The 22,741-nt window shown below is 34.3% G+C and overlaps 1 protein-coding gene across 3 annotated transcripts in view; it reads right to left on the reverse strand.

Moving 5' to 3' along the window:
- LOC149781823 (uncharacterized) overlaps window positions 1-22,741 on the reverse strand; it is a 236,258-nt gene that overhangs the window by 66,600 nt on the left and 146,917 nt on the right. For all 3 annotated transcript variants that reach the window (XM_089935998.1, XM_089935997.1, XM_089935999.1), the window contains exons 19-22: window positions 20,977-21,060; window positions 19,427-19,534; window positions 1,846-2,003; window positions 1,175-1,340 (exon numbers count right to left, since the gene is read on the reverse strand). In XM_089935998.1, the coding sequence (XP_089792124.1) occupies window positions 1,175-1,340; window positions 1,846-2,003; window positions 19,427-19,534; window positions 20,977-21,060 (516 nt within the window). The remainder of the gene's footprint in view (window positions 1-1,174; window positions 1,341-1,845; window positions 2,004-19,426; window positions 19,535-20,976; window positions 21,061-22,741) is intronic.

Genomic DNA, 22,741 nt, shown 5'->3' on the forward strand with positions numbered 1-22,741 from the left:
GCACAATAATGCAGACTGAATAGAAGTGTCATAATTTTAAAAACTTCAAATTTAATTAATATTTAAAAATGTTGGTAACAACATTTTAAAAATAATTTAGGGATTATTATTATTATTATTATTATTATTATTATGATAGAAAACAGAAAGAACTATTAGATATCCATATGAAATCTAAATAATAAAAGATATAATCAGAGAACTCAAACATATATTTTTTTATAAAAATGATAAAACAAGTGAAAAGAGAAATCATATTTTAAACCCATCAGCTGCTAATTTTCATTAGCAAATTTAAACAGTTTCTGAATAATAATAATAATAATGATGATGTTTCTAAATGTTAGTCAAATTGGAGACAAGCTAATATATGAATTAAACACATTTTGGGGATAAAAAAGACATTTCTTTTCAGATTGCATTACTATGGTACTGTTTTGCATATAATAAAACAAGAGTTACAAAAATTCTACACCCTACTTATTTTACATTTTTATACATCAAATAATGTTTTCACTGCGGTTTTATTTTAACTGTATAGTGGTAAATATCATGCAGGGTTTATACAGTATACTTGTACTTGTTTGATTTTTATCTTTGAGTGGTCCACTTTACATCTTTGCAGCTTATCAGTAAATTTGGCTGCTCCATCTTCTAACAGTAGCAAGGATTTAACACTGCACTTCATGTTGATGACTACTTTATTCCAAATTATAAATGTTTCAGTAGATGGGTGCAAGATGTGGTCTGAAATTTATAGTTATGAAGAGACTTAATAATTCTCAGAAAGAATGTAATTGTGCCAGGTAAATCCTTTTGGAGACAGACTGAGGTATGATTCATAAGATGGAGAATAGTTACATGCAAAATGTTCTACAACTGTTTTGCTAGTTCTCTCTAAAAAAACAAAAAAAGAGAACATGTTCTGCCATGCTCACAATATTAGCTTAAATGAAAATTGAAAGTCTCTCTTAAAACTATCACTGATGGAAATTACAGTCATTATTTCAATTGTAAAAAAACTGATTAAAAATTAAAAGATGAAGTTCTCTACACCTTAATTTTGACATTTTTAAAGTCACACAAGGTCAAATACAAACAATGTGTTTCAACTTAAATTAAAGGTAGAAATCTAGTGGCATAAAATGTGAATTCAAAATTTGTAGATTCCTACCATTTCCAATGCATTTTTACTTCTTTCTTGTACATCTTCCAGCTTTGACTCCATATCCACAATCGTGTGGTGTAGTTCACGATTCTGTTCCACGAGTTTATTTTCTCGCTGCCTTAACATTGTCACTTGCTGTTGTAACTCCTTCATGGACTGGTCTAGCAAAGATCTAAAGAAATATGATACAGATGAAAAAGGATTGGAGCAGTGGGATATTTTTGAATTTTGAAATAACATTTCCGCTGTTCTTATGCCCATTTTGAAAATGTAAGGTCAGTCATGGTACACGTATCTGAGATCGAATTCACTTCTATGACTGAAAAGCTTGCACTAGCAATATAAAGACTGATTGTTATAATGAGATTTCATCAATATGGATATAATAATTTGAAAGCCATTTTCATTTCCGTGGATTGCACTAATTTTTTTTCATGTTTTGTCAAAATTCGTTAACTGAAGAAAAATAAGAAAGCTCAATCAGTCATACAACCTACTATAAACAATGAAAATTCTGGTGAGCACTAATCAAACAAGCAGATGTTCTGATCTCCTCCATGCTTCTTCCTCCTACTACAGCTCTTTTGAAGATCAATTCCTTACATAATCAATCAACAAGTCAGTAACATTAATGATTCATAATTGTATACTATCAAACAGTAAAGAACATTTCTAACCTCTGAAGTTTTTCTCCCTCAAGTTGGTTCCTGAGAGCAGTCATTCTGTCCCGTTTGTCCTGGAGGTCGGACTTGCAATTTTCCGCCTGAAAGAGCTGGGACTGTACCCCTTGAAGTTTCAGAGATACATCGTTCAACTCCCTTTGAAGGTGGTCCGCCTGAAATAGATTATAATCATATTCCTTTTTTCTTTTGACTCCAACACATTTGACTACAAATCATGAAATTTGTTAAAAATTGCACTGACTTTCCAGATTTAAATTTTTAAGATTCCAATATCGACAGCTTTAACATTTTATATGAATTTTAATACTATCTCAAAAAATTATTGGTTTCCATCTCAAAAGATTACTGGTTTCCATGAAACATACTGATGACTTTGAAAATTTGACAACAACTGACTGTACTTCTAGCCAATCAATTTTCACCTTTTCACTCTTTTCACTATAAAGATTCTCCATCATAAACTGCAACTAGAGATATTAGACAGTCTAACACCTGAAGAATAGAGACACTGTTCTAGAGATATTAGACAGTCTAAGACCTGAAGAATAGAGACACTGTTCTAGAGATATTAGACAGTCTATGACCTGAAGAACAGAGACACGATATTAGACAGTCTAACACCTGAAGAATGGAGACACTGTTCTAGAGATATTAGACAGTCAAAGACCTGAAGAACAGAGACACTGTTCTAGAGATATTAGACAATCTAACACCTGAAGAATAGAGACACTGTTCTAGAGATATTAGACAGTCTAACACATGAAGAACAGAGTCACTGTTCTAGAGATATTAGTCAGTCTAACACCTGAAGAATAGAGACACTGTTCTAGAGATATTAGGCAGTCAAAGACCTGAAGAACAGAGACACTGTTCTAGAGATATTAGACAGTCTAAGACCTGAAGAATAGAGACACTGTTCTAGAGATATTAGACAGTCTAAGACCTGAAGAATAGAGACACTGTTCTAGAGATATTGGATAGTCAAAGACCTGAAGAACAGAGACACTGTTCTAGAGATATAAGACAGTCTAACACCTAAGAACAGAGACACTGTTCTAGAGATATTAGACAACAGTCTAACACATGAAGAACAGAGACACTGTTCTAGAGATATTAGACAGACAAAGACCTGAAGAACAGAGACACTGTTCTAGAGATATTAGACAGTCAAAGACCTGAAGAATAGAGACACTGTTCTAGAGATATTAGACAGTCAAAGACCTGAAGAAAAGAGACACTGTTCTAGAGATATTAGACAGTCTAACACCTGAAGAATAGAGACACTGTTCTAGAGATATTAGACAGTCTAACACCTGAAGAAAAGAGACACTGTTCTAGAGATATTAGACAGTCTAAGACCTGAAGAATAGAGACACTGTTCTAGAGATGTTAGACAGTCTAACACCTGAAGAAAAGAGACACTGTTCTAGAGATATTAGACAGTCTAAGACCTGAAGAATAGAGACACTGTTCTAGAGATATTAGACAGTCTAAGACCTGAAGAATAGAGACACTGTTCTAGAGATATTAGACAGTCTATGACCCGAAGAACAGAGACACGATATTAGACAGTCTAACACCTGAAGAATGGAGACACTGTTCTAGAGATATTAGACAGTCAAAGACCTGAAGAACAGAGACACTGTTCTAGAGATATTAGACAATCTAACACCTGAAGAATAGAGACACTGTTCTAGAGATATTAGACAGTCTAACACATGAAGAACAGAGTCACTGTTCTAGAGATATTAGTCAGTCTAACACCTGAAGAATAGAGACACTGTTCTAGAGATATTAGGCAGTCAAAGACCTGAAGAACAGAGACACTGTTCTAGAGATATTAGACAGTCTAAGACCTGAAGAATAGAGACACTGTTCTAGAGATATTAGACAGTCTAAGACCTGAAGAATAGAGACACTGTTCTAGAGATATTGGATAGTCAAAGACCTGAAGAACAGAGACACTGTTCTAGAGATATAAGACAGTCTAACACCTAAGAACAGAGACACTGTTCTAGAGATATTAGACAACAGTCTAACACATGAAGAACAGAGACACTGTTCTAGAGATATTAGACAAAGACCTGAAGAACAGAGACACTGTTCTAGAGATATTAGACAGTCAAAGACCTGAAGAATAGAGACACTGTTCTAGAGATATTAGACAGTCAAAGACCTGAAGAAAAGAGACACTGTTCTAGAGATATTAGACAGTCTAACACCTGAAGAATAGAGACACTGTTCTAGAGATATTAGACAGTCTAAGACCTGAAGAATAGAGACACTGTTCTAGAGATGTTAGACAGTCTAACACCTGAAGAAAAGAGACACTGTTCTAGAGATATTAGACAGTCTAAGACCTGAAGAATAGAGACACTGTTCTAGAGATATTAGACAGTCTAACACCTGAAGAAAAGAGACACTGTTCTAGAGATATTAGACAGTCTAACACCTGAAGAAAAGAGACACTGTTCTAGAGATATTAGACAGTCTATGACCTGAAGAATAGAGACACTGTTCTAGAGATATTAGACAGTCTAAGACCTGAAGAAAAGAGACACTGTTCTAGAGATATTAGACAGTCTAAGACCTGAAGAATAGAGACACTGTTCTAGAGATGTTAGACAGTCTAACACCTGAAGAAAAGAGACACTGTTCTAGAGATATTAGACAGTCTAACACCTGAAGAATAGAGACACTGTTCTAGAGATATTAGACAGTCTAACACCTGAAGAAAAGAGACACTGTTCTAGAGATATTAGACAGTCTATGACCTGAAGAAAAGAGACACTGTTCTAGAGATATTAGACAGTCTATGACCTGAAGAATTGAGACACTGTTCTAGAGATATTAGACAGTCTAACACCTGAAGAATAGAGACACTGTTCTAGAGATATTAGACAGTCTAACACCTGAAGAAAAGAGACACTGTTCTAGAGATATTAGACAGTCTAACACCTGAAGAAAAGAGACACTGTTAAGACCAATAATATGTCCATTTGCCAGAATGTCCAGTGAAAAATAGTTTACAGTGGCAAAAGAGACCAAACTGATCTAAAATGGACACTTTGTAAGTGGACATCTGCCAGCTTGCCAATCATTTTATTTCTAACTGTGCAATATTAAACTTTTTTTCACTGGACACCTCTGGCAAATGGAGAGATTACTGGTGGTCCTAACGGTGTCAGTAAAACTTCTAAAACTTTGATAACTCAAACATCAATCACTTGACTGTCTGATACGACTCAAATACTTGAGGTAACTTGACTATCTGATGTGACTTGAATACTTGATTTAACTTGACTTTCTGATATGACTCAAATACTTGATGTTACCTGACTATCTGATGTGACTCAAATACTTGATATGACCTGAATATTTTATGCAAATCAAATACTTGGTGTAACTTGTATGATTTGTCTTGTCTAAGTAAATAGTATTTGATTGTCTACACCTTCATAAAACTGGAAACAAATGAAATCTTAAACAAAAAATTTGGGTTTATAACACTTTAAGTTTTTGAAATACCACTGAACAATCCTTTGTGTTTCATTGTTTTTTTAAAATTTAACAGTGATAAGGTCAATTATTTGAATATGATCTACAGTTTTTAATTCTCTTTGGAGGAAAACAGGAAAGTTTGAATGTAAAGTTTTCAATAACTTTTTCTGAATGTATGCTGTACTTAATTAAAGGTTAGATCTGGCTAAAATCATTTTTTGATATACAACTAAAACATTACTCTTTCAAACAGCTGCAATTAATATTTTTAAAAATGTAAGATGTAAATAATTATAAGGAAGATAAAGTCAGTCTCATATGGAGTTCAAGATGTGGAAGAAAACATTCAAATGTCTATATTTAAGCTGGAAAATAAAATATTTGTAATCAGTGAAGCAAGACAAGCTGGTGTAAACTGTAGAAAAATAATATAAAAGTTGCAAAACAATATTTAAATAAAAATGTACAAATAGAAAACAATATTTCAGTTTTTGCCATAAGTAAAAACAAAAGACCCTCTACTTAAATCATTTCCAAGAACCAAAAAATGTAAAAAGAAATTATTTGTGAATTACCTTTTACCATCATCTAAGTTTAAAATACATGCATTTACTTTTACCATCACCCAAAGTAGAACCACTTTGAAGCACAAGGTTTTTATGTATTTTAATAAATTCTAAAATAAAAAAACACCCTGAAAACCATAACTGAGTATTTTCTCTGAAAATTGCCAGCATGGAACTCAAGCCAATATTATCAGCTGCTTTTCCCACCTAATGTTTATTGAGTTCACTGGACTGTACGCACAGTGAAGATATTTTTTAAAATTCTTAGACCTTGCATAGAAATTATCCCAAAATCTGACACAAACTACAATTCTGTTCAAAATTTAATGCTTTGATTGGTGATTGGGCATTAGCCAATTGGATATAAGAAAACTGAGTTTGAGATTTTTTTTAATGTAATGGCTAAATACGGGTACTGTATATATGTATAAGATGAGTCCCACATCAAATTGGACAGACACGGATATGCCATCACTGGACAGACACAGTCTACCATCACTGGACAGACACAGTCTGCTATCATTGGACAGACACAGATGTACCATCACTGGACAGACACAGTCTGCTATCATTGGACAGACACAGATGTACCATCACTGGACAGACACAGTCTGCTATCAATGGACAGACACAGATGTACCATCACTGGACAGACAGTCTGCCATCATTGGACCGACAGTCTGCAATTATTGGACAGACACAGATCTGCCATCACTGGATAGACACAGCCTGCCATCACTGGACTGACGCAGTCTGCTATCATTGGACAGACAAAGATGCACCATCACTGGACAGACACAGTCTGCAATCGCGTATAACCAAGTATCAAGGGTATATTGTAGGACTGGAAAGTGTTTGGATCCAAAATAGCATAAGTTTCTAAACTTTGTTCCATGGTAAACTTCAGGTTTTTACTCACTGAGATCATGGTTGTTGGTCATACTAGATGGTCAAGCTATCTGACCTTTGTATTACTTAACCAATTTAAGGTAGCGATGAAACCTATTAAGAGGTCTTGGAACTCCTAAAAGGCGTGATATTTATTCATTTGTAGAATGGAATAATTCAAATAATGTTTCAAGCTTTTGATGGTTTGGTTTTAAATGGGCATATGTGTTAGGCAATTCATGTGCCGGGGTAACAGGTCATGGAATTTGATAATTCTTTTATCAAATCTTTTAACTTTTTCAGTTATAGCACTGTCTGTAATTTTTATAACACTTAATTTTTTTCTTTATCTATTCACTGACAATTTGCAGGAAAATTGTTTGATACCTTACACATCCAAGGGCATCTTGGCTCGTATGTTTTTTGATAATAAAATGAATGTGACCGAGTCAAAAAGACCTAAAACAGAACATAAAAAATTATAATCTTTGTTGTAATGCAAAAAGTGCTAAACTCGTCATATTTTCAATGTTTCACTGTATAATGTTCATATTTAATTTTATGCATGGAATTCAAAATTACAAGTATCAAAATGCATGCGTAAACTATCATGCATGGAAAAAACATTTACATACACATTCCACATTATGAGTAAGAGTAATGGCATACATCAACAAATCACTAACATCACAAAAAAGGAAAATACAAACACTGTAAAAACCATACCCAATTTCCACATTAAAATTATCCATGCATGAATAAAATCAACAATTTGTTACCATGGCAGCATGTCTCCTATCCCATCATGCAAATTAAATATGGTGATGCAAGGTGAAGGTCAAGCTAAAGAAATGTGATACGGTACATGTACATGCAAATGGGCAGAGTACATAAAATAAATTTAAGCATGGGGAAAATGATATATAGATGAAATGGCTAGAAGCAATGTCTCTGTGTACAAACAAGGGTCAATATCTGTGAGGTCAGGTGGCTTTTCTAATTTTAGAAAAGAGTTTGCCTGTAGATAAACTTTTTGGCCTTACACCATAACAATTTTAAAAAATTGTACTGACTGACTCAGCTGTCATGCTTGGTGTAGGCATTAGTCATAACATGAATGATCATTTATGGTAAATGTACTGTACTGGTATATTCAATATACTTTCAATCTAGTATATGTTTGAAATTAATCTTCTTTGAGAATAAGAAACCAATCTGATGATTATTTTACTGAATGTGTTGCCAAGATATAATTCATTGTAACAAAACCCCCAATATTACAACATTTTTATTACCCACAAATGTTTCAAAAGTGAGAAAAATAAGCTCTTGTTTGCATTTATATAAAAATCACTGGTAAAAGAATGATCATGTAGAATTCATACAAAAGTATTTCAAGCCGCTAAAGGAATTAAACCCTGTTTACATTGTACACAGATAATGAGTTTACGGGTTATTTCTTTGGGCCAGCCACCTGAATTTGCTATCATGGACCTAAACCTGGAGTATGAAATGCACCATACAAACTTTCTAGTCAATCAATAATATCCAGTGATACCTATCTTATCGGACACATCTATGTAATGGACACTTGCTTATAAGAATTAGTGTTACCTTTTAAGAAGGACACCTGCTCATAAAAAACAGATGTTTTTCTCCCTTAAACAGGGTTCAATTTAAATTTCTGGGATATGGGGTCAATGGCCCCTTGAAATGTTTTTGAGGAAATATGTTAAGATTCTGATGGCATGAGAATAAAATTACCATTAATCTGTAGTTGTCCTGCATGACTCTAAAATTACCATTACTCTGTTGTAGTCCTGTTGTTGTTGTTGTTGTTGTGGGGTTTAACGCCATTTTTCAGCACGATAGGCTATATATGGCGGCCAGTATTAATGGTGGAGGAAGAACCCGGAAAACCCCGGAAAGAACCACCGACCCACGAGAAGCTACTGGCAAGCTTTCTCACATGCCCACATTGGCTGAATCTTAGACTCGAACCACCACAGACAGAGGTGAGATGGCAGTGATCCGTAACGAAGAGCGTTTTAGACCACTCGGCCACTCGGGGCCCCTGTAGTCCTGTGTGAGTCTAAAATAACCATTACCCTATTGTAGTCCTGTGTGAGTCTAAAATTACCATTACCCTATTGTAGTCCTGTGTGAGTCTAAAATTACCATTACTCTGTTGTAGTCCTGTGTGAGTCTAAAATTACCATTACTCTGTTGTAGTCCTGTGTGAGTCTAAAATTACCATTACTCTGTTGTAATCCCGTGAGTCTAAAATTACCATTACTCTGTTGTAGTCCTGTGTGAGTGTAAAATAACCATTACCCTGTTGTAGTCCTGTGTGAGTCTAAAATGACCATTACCCTGTTGTAGTCCTGTGAGTCTAAAATTACCATTACTCTGTTGTAGTCCTGTGAGTCTAAAATTACCATTACTCTGTTGTAGTCCTGTGTGAGTGTAAAATAACCATTACCTTGTTGTAGTCCTGTGTGAATCTAAAATTACCATTACCCTGTTGTAGTCCTGTGTGAGTCTAAAATTACTATTACCCTGTTGTAGTCCTGTGTGAGTCTAAAATACCATTAATCTGTAGTTATCCTGCATGAATCTAAAATTACCATTACTCTGTTGCAGTCCTGTGTGAATCTAAAATTACCATTAATTTGTAGTTGTCATGCATTAGGTAAACAACATTAGTCTGTAGTACAGTCATAAATGAGTCTAATATTGCAATTATGTTCTAACACAGTCCTGCATGAGTCACAAACAACAGTTTTACTGTGACAATGTTCTTTCCTGATGGCAGCAAGTCATGATGATGATGATGATGATGATAATGATGATGATGATGATATATATGCTGCTGACTTTACTACACTATAATTTCTTTCCCAATATTCCATTTTAAATTTGGTTCCAAAGGTGGACTGGCTAATGAGAGAGAAGCTTCTTCAGACATTTCACTTGGAAGGTACCACTTTAATTTATCAATCTGGCCAAATTAAAGGAAATAGTCATCATATTTACAAATTAGCTCTTGTGAAGCTGTCTGTCTGCATATGGTATGACTGGTTATCATTGTTGCTGTCGTTAATATGAAATTGCATAAAGGAGTGTGACCTGTTTAGTTTTACTGTCAGTCTTTGTCAGTCAAATGCCTATGAAAAGTGATGGACGGAATTCACAACCAGAGTGTAAAAATATGAAATCTGCAGTGATTATTTTGACAATGTGATGTGATGTGTATATGCAGGTTTCATTTCTTAGTGGGTCATCAATTAATTTTTTGGAATTTGCAGTCAGATGCAGCCACGAGTGTCCATTATACAGAGGTTTCACTACATCAACAGCAGCTTGACCAAAATGACCTGTCAGTTTTAACTTTAGCAGACAAGAACCAAGTTCACTTGCAAAATACTGTACATACTACGCGCAAGTCAAGTCCTGCTGTAGACAACACAGACCCAAGTCTGCCATTGCATAGTGCACCACACAATAAGGGTTTATATTGCTAGTTCTATCCATTATTCATAACAAAACCACAGAGACCCAGACTGCCAGAACATTACGCCACAGTAGATCTGGGTCTATGCAGTTTGCGGCTGGAATCAACTTTTAAGCAAGTATAGTATATACATTTGGATGGGTGTACATGCAAAATCTAATTTGGACAAGTCATCTTGTGTGCATCCAGTATGCATGATGCAAATACCTTATCTCCAAGTGAACTCAGCCCTTGTGTCTATGCTTTTTAAAGGTCAAATGGACAGGTTCATGAAGGTCAAGCTAAACGTGTAGGACAAGAAAACTGTAATCCTTGATATAACAGTGTTTATGAACAAACAAGTTTAATGGTACATCATTACATGTTCAGGTCCATGATATCTGGCAATCAATGGCAACTGATGGCACATTAGGCAACAAAGCTCTCCCTAATTACAGTGCCCCTCTTTATAATGCTATACACGGAAGCCATAGGAGTGACCTGTTTGTAAGTGTGGTGCTTTATACTGAGAAGTATTCAAACAAGAATATGCCAAAAACAGTGCAAAACAGACTAATTAATGTAACTCAACAGCCTACAGCTACTGTATATACTCACTTATAAGTTCAGTTCCCCTGCAAACAATATAGACCCTTATCTGGTCTATGTTGTTTGTGCTTCTGATTACTCATAACAAACTTCATAGACATAGATCTGCCAGTGCAATATGTGGCAGCAGATACGGGTCTATGCAGTTTGCAGTTGTTCTCAACTTCCAAGCAAGTATGTACAGTAATCAAGTGAAATAAATGAAGCTACAAAAATAAAACATAATTTAAATTATTAAACTCGACTTAAACTTATACTGGTGTCATAAGAGGGGCAGCAGTATTGGGGTTGGGTTGGAGGCTGAGGGCTGGGAGGGGTGATGGATGGCAGGGTGATTATAATTAGGGAACACATTTTATGACTCATATTCATATTCATGATGCAGAACTGAACATGAAGTGGTTTTAGAAATTCTATGATTCAACATCTAACATTTTTAAAAATAATCAGCATGTGTATCATTTGTGTCTAAAATGCACATGTTGTGCATAAGACAGTGTTATTTAAAGATATCAATTTGCTCTGAGGAATTTTCCAGTAAGGATCTCTATTACAAAGCAGAAGATAATCCCAATTATTATCTATGGAACATGATGCAATTGATTATTTTTAATAAGTATACATGAAGTTAAAGATATTGAACCAGTTTCAAAATTTATTTCATCAATTTTTTTCTTCAGCCCTCATAATCTCAAGAACAGTCAAGTTTTGTGTATTTAGCTTCCCTTTACTTGACTACTATTACAGGACACCTTAAAAGGGGATAAAGTAACTGCAAGTCTTTCATTAAATTTATAATTAGTTATCAGACAATTGGGTTAATCTGCCTTTACATATAGGGATGGTTTGCGTTGGACTAATGAAACTTCTCTGTATTACAGATTTTTGGTATGGCTGGGCTAATGAAACTATTACAGCATGTTTGCTTTGGCTGGGCTAATGAAACTATTGCAGCATGATCGGTTTGGGTTGGCTAATGAAATTGGACTGTATTACAGCATGTTTGCTTTGGCTGGGCTAATGAAGCTAAACTATTACTGTTTTATGTTTGACTAATGAAGCTAGACTGTGTTACAGTAATTTCCTATGAAAAGTCTTGGGGCACACTTAATAGACGTGACGAAAAGTATGTGGTGGGTTTATTGATGGACAGGACTTTCTTAGATAAAAATTTGGCCAAAGAATGTAGAAGCTGGGGATGGGTTAATCAACTGAGAAATATGGTAATACTGAAGTTTTTAAATATCTTTTATGACCAATTACAGTGAAGACTGCTGGGTAACACAGGTTAATGTTATAATTTCATTGGGAAAAGCCATGCATTATTCTATATCTATAAGAAGGGAGAGCTTTCTACACAACATAGATAACAGTCAATATGGTTTCTACTTCAAATCAGACTATTAATATATTAATTGGCATCAGCTACTTACTTTATGTATAAAGGGTTTGACCATGAAAGCCTAGAGAAAGAGGGAACATGCATTTAGGTATATATGGGGCAGCAATACAGGTGGGACCAATAAAACCAATGAATTGAAAAGGAAAGAACAATTAGATACAGTCAAACCTGACATGGTGATGACATGCTTTTGGGGACCACCTGTTTATAAAACTAAGATAGGTTCAATTAGTGCTGAAATGAATACCTGATTTTGCTATTTGAATATTTGCAGTTTGTATTGGATTTGTATCTGAATATCTGTTGTGATATCCTCATTGATTATTTACCAACACCATAAATATAGGCTAAATCTGAAGAAAAAAAAGATTTGATCACAAAATGTCTGAACAATTGCAATACATCTGACTGGTATACAGATTTCTCTCATCTTCCATAATGCTTATTCATCAAGCTATGTAATCCTTCTAAGACAAAAACACAGTAGGTGACAGTTAAACACACATGCATGTATATTTTAAAAAGATATTTTTTCCTTTGCAGAATGCAGGTCCATTCACACCCATAGACTCTGCCCTGTTGTATCTGCATAATTAGCCAATGAAAATGAAGAAGGCATGGGAGGTAATTCTTTGGCATCTTCTCAGGACTATTTTCATACATGGGTGAAACAAGTGTAACCAAGATCATTAATTATTGTGTAAGTATATTTTCAGCTTGCTGAGGATAACATTAACACGTAAAACAAGGTGCATTTTTTGTCTGCAACTTGCAATAATACAGCATGAAATTTAGAACTATTACTGGTAATAATTATACAGCATACAATTTAGAACTATTAATAATTACACTGTCACTGCTTCCAAATGTTGCTGCAGACCCTCTTATTTAAACCTGGCCTTCATGTTTTACAAAACATTTCAACTAGAATCCATATTTCTCTACTCACTTAAAATTTATTATCTCCACTGAATAGTTGCAAATGCATGGACAACTGCTTTAAAACCAAGCTATTCTGAAGTATTTCTTCCCAATATGATGTCTACTCAAGGAAGAGATGTTACACGAAAGCTGTGCCTGATGTTTTTGTGTTTGGCCATCCCGTCTTGATTTAATCAAATGTAATTAAAAATAGTTATGAATGGTTGAATAGGGCCTCAACTGTAAACCTAAAGTTTTCATAGTACACAAACTTCTAAAACAAGACCTCAGTAACAAACCTCAAGTTTTAATGGAACTTCTAAAAATGATATCAATAGCAAATGTTATGTTTTCATGGTAGATGCACTTCTAAAAATGATATCAATAGCAAACCTCAAGTTTTAATGGCACTTCTAAATAAATGATATCAATAGCAAACCTCAAGTTTTAATGGCACTTCTAAATAAATGATATCAATAGCAAACCTAAAATTTTCATGGTACATGTACTTATTAAAAAAAAACTCATAATAAAGCTCAAGTTTTAATGACACTTCTAAAAATTGACCTCAATAACAAACCTTCATGGTGTATGTACTTCTAAAAGAAAACCCTAATAGCAAACATCAAGTTTAATAGTACTTCTAAAAAAATGATATCAATAGCAAGCTTTAAGTTTTAATGGTATTTCTAAAAAAAGACCTAATAGCAAACCTGAAGTTTTAATAGTACTTCTAAAAAAAAAGATACCAATAGCAAACCTCAAGTTTTAATGGTATTTCTAAATAAAGACCTCAATAGCAAACCTCAAGTTTTAATGGTATTTCTAAATAACGACCTCAATAGCAAACCTCAAGAATGCTCAACTTGTATATGAAGCATTTACTTATCAAAACTTCAGTGGCATCTATCTAGAAGTTTGCATTGTTCTCTTTTTTGTTCTGGGAAACACACATCAAAGCATTCCCATATAATGCTGCATGGTGTCTCCATGTCTATTTTCAGGTTGCCATGGTAACTGAATCAGCATTTATGCACATTATGAAAAGTGTCATCTCTAAAAGACATTACATATCATATAAGTCTGTTGCAAGGCTGAATGCTCACACAAGATGCATTTGAGTGAACATGTTCATATATAATTGATGAAATGAATGCTAAAATAACAAATTCAGGTTTGAATATTTTCCAAATGTATTCTTATTTGAATATCTGAATGTTAGTTTCAGCACTAGTACAATTTATACATCAACCAATAGATATTCATCTGTCCATAAAGACCACTTGCTCACATCAAACACCTTTAGATGTCCAAATGAGTGGTTGTTATACATGTTTGCCTGTATATAAAGACCACTTGCTCATGCAAACCACCTCTTGATGGCTTGCTGAGTAGTTGTTATACACAAGTTTGCCTGTATATAAAGACCACTTGCTCATACAAACAACCTCTAGATGGCCCACTGAGTAGTTGTTATACACAGGTTTGACTGCATATTGGGCAAAAGAGTGTGAATTGCTACAAACGTCTGGTGGTTCTATCTAGTACATGCTATTTTTCTTTCTTTGATTTGTCAAATATTTATGCTGATAATTCAGATATAAACATTTATGACCCAATTTATGCTGATAATATAAACATTTATTACCTAATGAATAAGCCTTTATGCAAAATTCAAAATTGATGAAAATGTGTTAAAGAACAGGTTGGCTTTCATGGGATCTATACCTTGGAAATTAATATTAATCATGGTCAAATTTTGAAAACCTACATTAATTTTTACAAGTCTAAATGTCAGTTATCAGCAATATCACTACACTCAACTTTTAAGACACACTTTCTAGACTTCAGATAGTTTCTATGTTTACCTGAACCTGCCAAGGACACTAAACCCACATTAAAAAAAGATATTTTAGCAAAACTACAAATGAATGTATACCATATATATTCACTTATAAACTGAGTATGATTACATACAATGCAGACCCTGATCTGTCATCACATAATATGCTGGCAGATCAGGGTCTATGTTACAAATGAAAATGATGCTTCCTTGCTCTGCTTAAATCACTATGATTAAAAATTTCCCTTACTCAGAGCATAAATGTCTTTTAGTTCAAAACTTTCAGCAATACGACACAGCCCTCATCAGTGACAACTGCTGATAATGTGACATAATGGTCACATGACACAAAGGGTCACTGTGTATAGAAAACCAAGTCACAAGGACTAGTATCGTAACATTTTTCCAATCATCATTTGGAGCACAAGAGGTCAGTAGTGAGCTCTTTATTGCACCAAGCTACTCACTAGTTACTGATGAGAAAGAACAAATTAAAGGAGAGCATGTGAAAGCTGAACTTCAATTAAATGGCTATCCACAGTGGATTTTCAAATTCCCAGAGAAAAAGAAAACAACAGCAAATAAAACCAGTGGTGGCCCAATGTGGTCCAAATAAAACCAGTGGTGGCCCAAATAAAACCAACCTCAGTATGTTATATACCTGCTGTACATAAGTCCTACCTAGAGTATTCAGACAACATGGGACTAATACATACCACAAGCCATACAATTCTTTAAAAGAACAACTTACATGTGTAAAGGACAAAACAGACAGTTTGAAAAAATGTAGTGTGGTTTATCAAATGTGAGAATGACTAAATTGATGAGGCAGGCAGAGACTTAGAAATAAGTATTAAGGACCACATAAGCAGAGAGTCTTCAGCAACACCTGAACAATGTAACAAAAATGGGACATTCTATTTTTCCCAATGAGACCAAGGTCATTGCATCTGAGGATAACACATGCAAAATGAAGATGAAGGAGGCAATTAAAATAATACAGTGGAGGCCAACACTAAACAACAATGAGGGCTTGAATTACCACCCATCTACACCAGTCTCCTCATATCATGTGACCATTTTACGTCACATGATCAACAGTAGCCACTGATGAAGGCAGTGTGATATTGCAGAAAATTTTGAACTCTAAAACATTAATGTTCTGAGAAAGGGAAAATTTTAATAATCAGGATCTTTGCTGTTTATTATGCTAAATACACCTAACAAACTGCATAGATTTGGACCTGCCAGCACATTATGTGATGGCATACGTGGGTCTATCCTATTTGCAGTTCGACTCGACTTGTAAGAGAGTATGTAGCAATCATTAAATTCTTAAAATATGCTGCATATATTTGTAACCTTTAAGACCCTTTCAACTAAAATCAAACATTGCAAGACATTACAGTTTGAACTGTTCAAGAAGTCTGTTTAAGTATTAAACTTAAGATTTTAATTCTGAAATATGGCTCTTAAGAATCTCTGGGACATATAGGGCACAGCATCCCAATATATATTTTGCAAGCTCAACTGATATAGAGTGCAACATATGAGCAATATCTTACATTAAATAATGATGATGTTTAATATATGTGATAAATATGATGATGATAATAAAACAGCAACAATTATGATGAAGAATGATGTTTGAGTCAACTGTGATAATGCAGTCACCATTTATTTCCAATAAAAATATTATAAAACAATAGTGTACAAGGGATATGCCATGCTATGCAAGGCCTAATATGATATAACAATACTTAACAAGGGATATGCCATGCTATGCAGGGCCTAATATGATATAACAATACTTAACAAGGGATATGCCATGCTATGCAGGGCCTAATATGATATAACAATACTTAACAAGGGATATGCCATGCTATGCAATGGCTAATATGATATATCAATATTGAACAAGGGATATGCCATCACATACAAGGCCTAATACAACACTAATGCACAAGGAACAAGCCATGATATGCAAGGCCTATTCACTGTTAAGCGGTACACCATTCCCTTGATAACTGGTGCAATTTGGGGTCTTAGCATACTATAAGTGAGAGCACAAGTTACAGAGGGATCTATTAAAAAAACAATAAATGACAGAAATTGATGGAAGAATTCTAATGCTGAGCAGAGCGTGGGTGGGGGCATCCACTGTTGAATTCTTGTTTTATAATTGTGTTGAAATTAACTGTGAATAAATATCTCTTTATAATGCAGTAGTTTATTTTTCTTCATAAATTACCTCTAAGTTCAGGACAAATTATATTGAAGATATCAGTGAAAATATTATTCTGCACAGTTTCCATTCACTTCACATGTGTACTGCTAAACATATTGTGTATTACATCATTGCTTTCTGTGCTGAAATTATATACACTCCAGTTTTATTTTTAAAATTAAACGATTTTTATTTTTTCAAAAAGATAGACTTTTAGCTTGAGAAACAACAATGTCAAAACTTGTCTTGTTTTCATATTTTTAACCTTCTATCACTTGATAGGAAGACAAACAGGCAGATAGACAGACAGACAGACAGACAGACAGATAGATAGATAGATAGATAGATAGATAGATAGATAGATAGATAGATAGATACAAAGATAGATAATTTAGTTAGAGTGGAATGGAAAAAAAGGAATTCACAAAGGTTAAACACTGCCAAAAACAAAATGAATGGCTCTAAACAAAGTTTTCCAAAAAAAATGCAAATGAGGACAAAATAATTTTTGCAGTTTCTCAATAAAATTTACAAATGATTAAGATATATTACTGATTAATGATGCCAAGTACATACAATTTGAAACCATGTTCAGTATGTGTGTGATTTCTATTTTTAATGTAGCTTTAAAAATGTTTCAGCCATATCGCTACGATGTCTGTAGTGTGGCAATCTATAGTGATGTCCAGCACTGGGGCATCATGCAGCATCATGACCAACCCAGTCAAATTATCCAGACACCAGGTCGACCAGTCCCAACACTAATTCTTATTGCTGAGTGCCAAGCGAGGCAGCTGCCAGTACCATTTTTATAAGTCTCTGGTATGACTCGGCTGGATTCAAACCTGTTACCTCCCACATCTGGCACAGATGCTCTAACCACCAAAGCAGTGAAACCATGTTCATCTGGTCCAGTAAAATGGATTGATTTTGAGACATATTAGAGATTATGCCATCAACGTGCATGCCTTTAAACTACTTTATTGTACCTCATGGCTAGATCTGATAAAAGACATACTTAACATGATTAAACAACATGTCTCTTTTAATTGATTTTTACAATGCAACAAACAATTCTCCAAGTTGTAGATCAAAACAAAACTGGCACTTTATTAGGATCTCTCTCACAGAGATGGCTAGCCAACTCTTATTAGAAGAGCAAAAGCCATGATTATTGTGTTTATATCAAAACAGAATTAAAAGCTTAAAACATGAATTTCACCTGACAAGACATATTTAATTGGTGTTTATTTCTTTCAATGCTGCCACCTGTCAGCATTTACCAGCATATTTCATTGTTTGCTTGCCATGATTATTTACAGTTTACTGAGAAAATATTTTTTCAATAAAATCTAACAAAATATAATAATTCTTTTTAAACTTTTGTATTTCGCAAACTTGATTCTTACTTTATGGGTCCTAACACCTATTTTCGGCAATAAAATATCAAGGTCTCATTTACCGATTCTGATTGTGATTGTCTTAAAATATCAACAATTAATGGCCATTTTTAAAATTAATTTTCTTTGAGAAAAAAAAACGGATGCACACCTGACATGACATTATAGGCAGGTTCACGAGTTATCAAGGCAAAAGTTATCGAGGTAGCAGTATATATATCAAAGCAGTGATACAGTTATATCTGATTCATGCAATAATGCAAAAGGTAGAAAATCAAAAGACACAAGATTTGATTTATTTCAAAGTTCAGGGTATTTAAAACAAAATGTGCTTATAACATGCAAGCTCCATTTAAGCTAGCAGTATATTTCATCTGGGTCAGAAGACCTTTCTAAACTGGGTGAAAAAAGGGCACTGACCACACCTCTGGATCCCAAAACATACAGACATGGGCAGAGTGCTTCATGACAATGAATTCCTTGCTTCTGTAAATCACTTAGGGATGCGTTATTGCTTTTTACAGTAAGGAACAACTGTACAAGAGTATATGTTGATGCATACATCTGGAATCCATTCAGATGTTACACTAATTATAATTAATATGAATCCATATGTGCATCAACAAAATTCCTATTAAAAAAGAAGATCATAGAAGCACAGACAATGCTCTTTAAACACATCAAAACAATTTTGTGAAATAAACTTTTTTTTATACAATACCTACCCTCTTTTCAGCCGTTTCTGCTCGGTTCTGCAGAGATTTTAGTGTGGCCTCCTGACCCAGTGCTTTCTGAGCAAAGGAAGTCTCAGCCTGCCGACTGGTCGTGGCAAACTAAAACACGATGTAACAATGTTAGTCTCTCATATACAGTGTTGTTGACAGAAGTTACATGTCTGTTTAATTATTTTATTTGAATTTATTATAACTATTTTTGCCAGCTATTTTTTGTTGCTGATTAAAGTATTTTTTCAGCCATTCATGGCAAACAGTTTGTCCCCTGCTAAAAATCTTTGTGAAAACAATAATGCATGTGTGAATTACAATGGAGCTCATTCCAAACAAATCCTTCACCTCTTCCTTTGTGCAATGAAAGGTGTTTCTCATGGACTGAAGTTTGTTATTGACAAACTATCCACTGAGCATAAAATAATTTTAAATTAAATAAAACTAGAGCTAATAGTGATAGGTGTATCAAAAGGGCTCTGCTAACTGCAGTTTGCTTAACTGGGAATTTAACAGGAAACTGTGTTAGGAAATAAAGACAGAAGAATGGACATTCAAGGGCCATAACTGTTAGAAATGAGGATGTAGAAAGCTGAAAATTCAACTCATTCCAGGTCTTAGCAATATAAAAACTGCAAACAAATGCAGAAATCAAAGTCAGGAGGGCCACAACTCATATTGATAAGGACATGGAAGGATAGAAATGAAACTAACTCAAGGTCTGGAAAATATAAGGCCTGTGCATGGTAAATTTGGTTAAAATTAATGCTGCGGAAACCTATTTTTGTGGGATGGGAATTCATGGACCATGACTCCTATGGATGCTGAAAATATTACTCAGGTTCTCAACAGTACAAAGTAACAAGCCAAATTTTGTTAGAAGTCACAAGAATGGGCAATCAGGGGGCATAACTCCTGTCAATCATGTCTTGGAATGCAGGGTATCAAACTCTTGAGGTCTCATTAATATAAATATGCATACCAAATTTGGTTTAAAATAAAATAATTCACAGTAAAGTTAAAGTGAAAATTAGATCATATTGACCTAGTATGTGTATGGCTGAGCAACTTTCATTTTCATATGTATCTGCATACCAATTTTCAGGAGAGTGTAGGCGAAATAGAGTTCAAGATAATGAGAGTGTAATGGACAGCAGAAAATATAAAAGTGCCTCATGCATGCAAATTAGGTCACACTGACCTAATTTTGATAGGGGTGAGTTACTCTTTGTAATATGCATCTACATAACAATTTTGAAAGTGTAAAGTGAAGCAATGTCTGAGATATTGAGGAGGTAATGCAATGTAGAAGATAATGAATGAACAAATGAAGAAATAAACAAAACAAAAATTACAAATGAACACACAAAAGAAAAAAGAAACAAATGAACACACAAAAAAACAAATGAATGCACAAACGAATGGTCAAAACTTCATAACCTCTTAAAACTTTCTTAGGGGATAATCAGGAAGAAATTTAAATTGAAAGGAAAAACATTTTATACATGTATAATATATTCTTCTAGATTGGGGAAAAAAAGCCGTGAAACCTTTTCAATCTCATCTTCCAGGGTCCTTTTGGTAGTTTCTAGACTAGAATTCTTCTCCATGAGTGATCGTACCTGAGCCCAGACCTGAAAACAAACAAGGCTTTAAAACAAGGGTTCTGAGATACTGCTGGCTGGGATGCATTGTCATGCTTACAAACCATGCACACTATGATGGCATCACCAGAGCTTGAGACTGTTGCAACCAAAACGGTACAGTGTGACCTCGCTATAACTGATGCAACCAAACTAGTAAAGTGTGACCCTGCTATAACACGGGGTCACACTGTAATTTGCTAGTTATAATTCTGAAATATTAGTAAATTGCAGGATGCTTTTAACAGAAAATAACATCATGCTAAAACTGAAAGAAAAGTTAATTTTTCAGCCCTGGTCACCATATGTTAATACAAGCAAAATGAGAATCCTATGATAGAAGGGCACAGGCAACATGTATCTAGTGATGTGATGTGATTTGGGATTTTTTAACATAGCTTTTAAAAAAATCAGTCATATCGCTATGATGTCTGCAATGTGGCAGTTTATAATGATGTCTAGCACTGGGGTATCATGCCACAGACATGTAGTATGATGTCCCACCCAGTCACATTATCCTGACACCAGGCCGACCAGTCCTAACACTAACCTCTTAATGCTGAACGCCTAGTGAGGCAGCTGTTATACCATCTTTGGTATGATTCGGATGGGGATCGAACCCACACCTCCCGCATCTGAGGTGGATGCTCTAACCACTAGGCCACCGGAGCAGTATATTTATTTAGTAATACCACACCAGAATTTCACCTGAATACAGCACCTAATTACGAAATTACCATTATTCTCTTTAAAGTCAAGTCCAAATGCAAACAGCACATAACGTGTCAGCAGATCTGTGTTGGGACTAATCAGTACCGCAACAGACCTGCCAACCCTGATGAGTCTGTCTCAGTAAGGAAGTTGGGTTATTTTTGTAAGACTGACCAGTTTTCAGTAAGGTGTAACAAAATTTCAATATCCTGATTGATGAAAATTGGTTCATTGCTGAGTACAAAATAATTCTTATAATACTCTAAATAGATCTCACACTTTTCTAAGTTATTTTAACCTGTGTCTCAGCTTGGCTGATGTTTTTAGTAGAGTTATATTCAAATTTATATTATACCAATGCACATTATAGCAGGGTTCTGCTAACTTCTAAACACATTCTATCATCTAGTAAGCATTTTAAAGTAGTATTTTCCTTGTCAATTTTGTTTTTAACTTTTTAAACTGCATCCTATCAGTCTCTTTATGATATATACTTATTAGCTGAAAGCATTAAAAATAATTTTGTTTGCATCTTTCATCTTAGAAAAAATGTGTTTTAGTATAAATTGTATGCTTAAACAAAAAGAGCCAATGTCAGAAAAGTAACAGACAGAAGTAACTTTGCGCACAAATCTTAATGCATATAAGTGTTTTAATATTATGTTGTATTATTTATCTAAGAATGAATTTTTCAACTCTGCATTCATTTCTCTTGAGTTTGGCCTTAAAAGTTTAAAAGCAAATATATAATTTTGTGAAATTCTAAATGAATGCATTACTAATAGATTGTAACAGAATTTATACGTGACATTACTAATAGATTATACAAGAATTTAGCACTTATTTTGTGATGTTAATAATAGATTATAACAGAATTTAGCATTTGTTATGTGATATTACTAATAGATTATAACAGGATTTAGAATTTATTATGTGGCATTACTAATAGATTATAAAAGAA

The sequence above is a fragment of the Sinohyriopsis cumingii genome, chromosome 15 (genome assembly GCF_028554795.1).
Source record: "Sinohyriopsis cumingii isolate HCF-2022 chromosome 15, ASM2855479v2, whole genome shotgun sequence".
In the NCBI taxonomy this organism is placed as follows: domain Eukaryota; kingdom Metazoa; phylum Mollusca; class Bivalvia; order Unionida; family Unionidae; genus Sinohyriopsis; species Sinohyriopsis cumingii.